Source organism: Phyllopteryx taeniolatus, chromosome 17, assembly GCF_024500385.1.
Source record: "Phyllopteryx taeniolatus isolate TA_2022b chromosome 17, UOR_Ptae_1.2, whole genome shotgun sequence".
Classification (NCBI taxonomy): domain Eukaryota; kingdom Metazoa; phylum Chordata; class Actinopteri; order Syngnathiformes; family Syngnathidae; genus Phyllopteryx; species Phyllopteryx taeniolatus.
The window spans coordinates 16416712-16422711 of NC_084518.1; the positions used below are offsets into that span (position 1 = coordinate 16416712).

The 6000-nt window shown below is 41.5% G+C and overlaps 1 protein-coding gene across 4 annotated transcripts in view; it reads left to right on the top strand.

Moving 5' to 3' along the window:
* Positions 1 to 4467, top strand: part of fstl4 (follistatin-like 4) — a 161112-nt gene extending 156645 nt beyond the window's left edge. For all 4 annotated transcript variants that reach the window (XM_061752799.1, XM_061752800.1, XM_061752801.1 and 1 more), the window contains 2 exons: positions 3498 to 3607; positions 3721 to 4467. In XM_061752799.1, coding sequence (XP_061608783.1) covers positions 3498 to 3607; positions 3721 to 4414 — 804 coding nt within the window. In that variant the 3' untranslated portion in view covers positions 4415 to 4467. The remainder of the gene's footprint in view (positions 1 to 3497; positions 3608 to 3720) is intronic.
* The last annotated feature ends 1533 nt before the right edge of the window (positions 4468 to 6000 follow it).

The window sequence follows — 6000 nt, forward strand, 5'->3', positions numbered from 1 at the left end:
AAACGCGGTAGCAACACGTGGACAGACGATATAACAATACTCACAGGCATACTGTATATTATTTGTCCTCTCTATAAAAAAAAAAACACTGTTACTACTACTTATTATTATTAAATACCATAATATTACTGCAGATTATTGAGTCACTGACAGTAGTTGAGTAAAACTCTTCTTCATTTGTTTGCATGGATACTGTAGTGCAGCTGGGTGGCCAAGTCACACACACCAGAAGCCGCCACAATGCATTAACCATGATGTAAAAATTCTTCACATTGTCAAACTATGTTATTACTATATGTTTTTATAAATTACACTATTATATAGTGCTATTTTACGCAAAAACGCATGAAAAGCGTTTTTGTTTTTTGGGGGGCGGCTAGAACAGATTAATGGCATTTCCATTCACTTCAGTGGGGAAAGATGATTGTGCACTGTAATTCAAATTGAACTGTTTTATGTAAATAGTTGCATTAGATCGTGTTGAAACAAATGCAGAGATTTTCAAAAGAACATTTTTGGTCACTTTTAGACACTATGTGTAGGCTAATTCAAGGAATAAAGATTACAATTGTGAACATTTTTTAAATAAATATACTCTAGCAAATTATACTTATCCGTGACCTTGAACAGGATGAGTAGCACAGAAAATGAGTGGATAGAAATGTCACATCACACTGCATAATTACATATTTTAATGGTTTACTTACGCACAGTTGTTGTTTAGAACTCAGAGCTTACGGTCCCAAATGAGGCGTAGAACAATTTTTTTATATATTTTTTTTAATGACAAAACAATTCCTTTCCGTGTAATTAAAGTAAATCCGAGAGTAGCTTTGCATAACAATCACGCATCTGTTTTTTTGCAACATTTGAACCATCTTCTACTGGAGGACTGTTTAAATAAAACAGAGGATTTCCACCTGCTTTGGATGTTTTGATGGAAAAAAGAGACACTAGTTAGTCAGTTGCATTTGCAGCTTTGTTTTCATGTAATACAGACATGCTAGCGAGTGAAGAGCAGTTAGGGTGTCACATCAACTCAACTTTATTTAATCGTCTACCTCTTTAATGCGGTTTTAAAAAAAAAAATATATATATATATATATATATATATATATATGCTTTTCATCTGGTTTTTGGTCGTTCTGATGTTTTGATAGAAATTGAGAGATGCTAACAAGCGAGTGAAGAGCAGCTAGCGAGTCGGTCACATTTTCACCATCAACTTCTGGAGTGCTGTTTTCTTTTTTATAACTGACAATTCGAAAGGTTTTCATCAGTCTTTTGACGTTAAAGAAACATGCTAGCGAGTAAAGAGCAGCTAGCGAGTCAGCTGCATTTTAACCATCAACTTTTGCCGTGCTGTATTTTTAAAGCGGACAATTCTGTAGAGTATTTCCATTTGTTGTGATCTTTTGAGCAAGTGAAGAGAAGTTAGTGAGTCAGTCGCATTTTAACTATCAACTTCTGTTGCGCATTTAAAAAAAAAATGAAAATACAGATGATTTTCATTAGTTTGCGATTGTTTTCATCTCTTTTCGATAGTTTGGATGTTATACTGGAAAAGAGCGATGTTAGCGAGTGAGTGAAGAGCAGCTAGCGAGTCAGTCACATTTTAGCTTCTGGAGTAGTTTTTTTTTGTTTGTTTTTTTAACTGACAATTTTGAACAAGATTTTCATCTGTGAGAGTGAGTCATATTTTAATTATCCTCCTCTGGACCTTTATTTTTCAAACCTGACCATTTTGATGAGGATTTTCATCTGCATTTTAAAAGAAAGACGCTAGCGAGTGAGTCAGTCACATTTGAACCAACAACTTCATTATTGATGTTGTAAAAGCGATTAGAGATGATTTCCGTCGTCTGTTTTTAGCCTCTGTTGTGTTGAGGTAATTGAGAGATGTGAGTGAGTGAGTGAGTGAGTGAGTGAGCGAGTCAGATGAAAGCCCAGGATGAAGTCGCAAACAAAGAGAAGCGAGTGGAATGAAGCTTAGCGCACCTCCGTCGCATGATAATACTCGCCGAAACCGCATTAACTCCCAACATTGTATTCCGTCACCTGTTTTTTTTTTTTTTATGCTTGGTCGTCTCGAGTGCTGCTGAGATGTTATTGAAAATAAAAAGACAGGTAAGAGTGGAGGTGTTTGTTGTATTTTGATTATTTGTCAGTTCTTTGCGGGTTTTTCAGGAGCGAGCGCAGCCAGAATGGAGGCCCCCCCTGCTGGGCTATGGCGAGATGCTCCAGTGTGTTTGATACCTTGTTGTTGTAAAAAATAATGAAAAAAAAAAAAAAAAAGGCAGAATAAAAAGCTCCGTGTCTAAATATAGCAGTGACAGGATGATCCAAAATCAAAACAATAAATTTTACAGTGGAAGTAGCAAAAAAAAAAACAACAACTGAAAACTAGGGTATTACTTTTCAAACACAGTATGAGTCAGATGTTCATTATGAGCAAGTCATTTATTTGTACACATTTGTAAAAGATAGTCATACTTAATATTCTATATCCAACATGTTTTTGCCACTAATAAATAACAAATCTTCAAATAGTGGCTTTCACGTCATTAAACACTATGTACAAAAAGGCCTCTGCCCTAATAAATCCATTATGGTTATCTAGTTTTAGTTGTGAAAATTAACTAACTAGGTATCTAACAAACTATTATTTTTTTCAACCGTTTTTACAATTTTCGATTAACACCCCCCCCCCCCCAATAAATATCTGGATGCCTAGTACTATGTGCAGTTGAGTAGATAAAGACCCTTGGATAATATATAAGGATAAATAAGATATTATATCAAGGACCAAGATGTTGCGTCAGGTACTTCCTTGCTGTACTTCAATAAACAGTCTTTAAAAAAGTGATGACTTTGCAGCAGGGAAAGTGAAAGATGTCTCTTTTTTTCTGCACCACGTTCCGAGACAAGCATCTCGAAATGAAACGCGTTATCGGGTGAAAACGAGGCAGGGTCGCATCTCATACGGCGGCGGCGGAGACCTTTACGATGTTTATCGCCGCCGAGATGGACGAGGACGTCGCCTCGGGGCGCCACGTCCTTATCTCGCAGGCAGGAAGTGGTGACGTGGACGTGTGTGAAAATACATAGGAAAAAGAAAAAAAAGAAAAATCTGGGACAAAAGAAGTGTGGATAATTAAACCCTTCATTCGTCATTACAGGTGTATGAATGGTCCAAAAAAAAATATTATCACCAAAATGACAGTCCTGTACTTTTTTCTCATATAAATGCTGCCTCTTAGTTTGCCTTGACGTGAATATTTCAACATTGTTTTTAACATTAGCGTTTTGATTCAATGAAGTCAGCAAGGTAAGGCTAGCCAATATAATAATAAAAAAAGAAAAACAAATTGTAATAAAAAAAAAAATATATATAATTTAATTATATTTGTATTTTTTATTTCTTAACATACGGTGCATTTTCTAAGTGCCAAGGCACATATTTTTCCAACACTACTTTTTTCCCGGTTTCCGTCCAGGTAATTCCTCAAGCCAGCGTGGGTGAAGTCCATCACGCCGTCCGCACCTCCTTCCAGCGTGTCAGCGACTTCTTCATCCCGCCAACCAACCTCATCATCACTCACGTGAGGTAAAAGCCCAAGCCCCTCCACACAAATGAGAACGCTAATGACACGTATTAATCACCGCCAACCATTCGTGAGGCAGGCCATTAACCTTCCGTCGTGAACTTTGTCCGCCAAGGTTCGCCTTTGTCTTCCTCCAAGACGAGCCGGCGCTGCACAAGGTGGACCTGGAGACCTTCCGGCGCGTCAAGACCATCAGCCTGAAGGACCACAGCTGCGTGCCAGCCAGCATGGCCTACACGCATCTGAGCGGCGTCTACTTCGTCCAGTGCCGGGGCGGAAAAGCCCAGCTCCTGGTGGACGCGGTGACCGATGCGGTGGTGGGCCCCAACCGCGACGTCACCGGCCGGGCTTTCGTGTCGCCGGACAGCCGCTTCATCGTGACGCCCGGCGGTGGGGGCGGCGGCGCTCGGCTGACGGTGCAAACTGTCTCCTTCCAGGGAGAGATGCGCATCCGACAGGAAGTCGAGGACCCCGTCGCCGCCTCGGACCTGGTCTTCCAGCCCTCCTTCATCACGGCCAACAAATACGTGGCGGTGGCCGCCTCGGACTCTTCTGCAGACTTGCTCTTCGCCGACCTGTCCTCGGGACACACCGAGGTCCTCCGGGGCCTCAAGGAGCCGCTGGGCCCTCGCAGCTGGCCCTGGGGGGCGCCTTATCGGGTGGTGGTCTCCAGCGGCCCGTTCGGACAGTACCTCCTGACGCCGTCGGCCGAGTCCCTCTTCGTCCTGAACGGCAAGCAAAGAACGCCGCACTGCGAGGTGTCGGACGTCACGAGGGGCAATACCGTGGTCTGGGTTGGCGAGGTATGAGTAAAAAAAATACAAAAATAAAAACAAGAGTATCAGTAGGACTTAACTAAAAATGAAAGGCCCGGACGCTGGTATTTAATAACAGAACAAGGAGGATTCAGTGTGTTGGGTTTCCAATGTGTTTAAAAAAATAATTGTTGTGATAGTCTCGCTGGGAGAAAGTGTCAATGGTGTTCAATGCGACACAATTGTCCACGATTGCACTTCCCTTCCGTGTTATCACAGCAAGTTAGGTACCTGACCAGGGGTTACCACACGACGAACTATGCACAATGCTCACTTTTTTAGAGTAAAAAAAAGCTTTCCGATTGTTTTTTTTCCCGTGTGTGTGTGTGTGTGTTGATCGTCTTCACCAGTGCTAACCACCAACTGTTCTTCAGTCAATGTCCGCATTTAGTGTCTGTGAGTCTTTAGACGCTGTATTACCCCACGCCGCCTCACCTTTCATAGACTGTCACCCGATTCTGTTTTCAGAAACGATGTTAGCAACTCTCCTGTTTACGTCATAGCTGCAGACCTCTGAAATTCTACTAAAGGCTGTGAGCATTTGAATGCACTTTTACTCTGACATCGAGCTAGAAAAGTAGCAAATCAAATCAAAAGCAATCCTTGATTTATGTATTCCATACATAAATCAAGTAAAAAAAATTAAAAAAAAAGTCGTTTAGGGGTTGAACCTTTTAGTGGACGAGTCGACTTTACCACAGTGATGTTTAACATTTGAAGTCGACTCATCGCTAAGCACGTGTTTTTGGCGTCTCGTCTTCCAATCGGCCAATTTACAGAGGACTTTCAACACGCCCGTAAGCTGCCATCGCAAGACCAAAACGCACTGTTGACGCAGAAAATATCCGTTCAACAAGGCGACAGTGTTCATACGTCAGCGCGGGTCAGAGAGTACAAAAATAAGCTGGTTGTGGAAAAGCAGAGCAGTTAGCCTTGCTAGCTTTGGCTATTACGCTCGCCGCTAGTCCTAAAAAATGTATTGTGGTACCTCGGGACCGTCGGCGAGGAACGAGGGCAGCGGCGTGAAGTGAGACGACATCATGGTCACCAAAATGTAATAAAGCACAGACAACAACTGTGTGCTAACGAGAACTTTAGCCATTATAGGTCTTGTGTCTCACAAGACACAACGATATCGCTTACTTGATCGCACGCTTGCTTGGGTTTTATGATTTGCTAAAAAGACATAAACTTTTCTACAAATACTCACAGCCTCACGTTTTTTGAATTTGAGCAACTTATCAGCAAGACGTTGTCCAAAAAGAAGTCGTGATTATTACCGACAAATTCTCAACAATGTGTAAACGGCAAAGTGTGTCCTAACTGAATCTTGAGTTGGGGCTCTCGTGGTTGATTTAGGCTGCTAAGCTTAGTCTGAGGGTTCACTCTTGGCAGCTAGAGGTAGCGTATATATATCTCTTGATCTACGAATTCAATTCTGCGTATGGAGTAGAGACAGCTGTGAGACATGCATGCCATCGAAATCAGTTGTCCGCCATATACCTCTCTCTCAGTGACCTTCATAGTCGTTTAACAGTTAGTCATGTTAAAAAAAAAAAAAAAAAAGAAAAAAAAAGAAA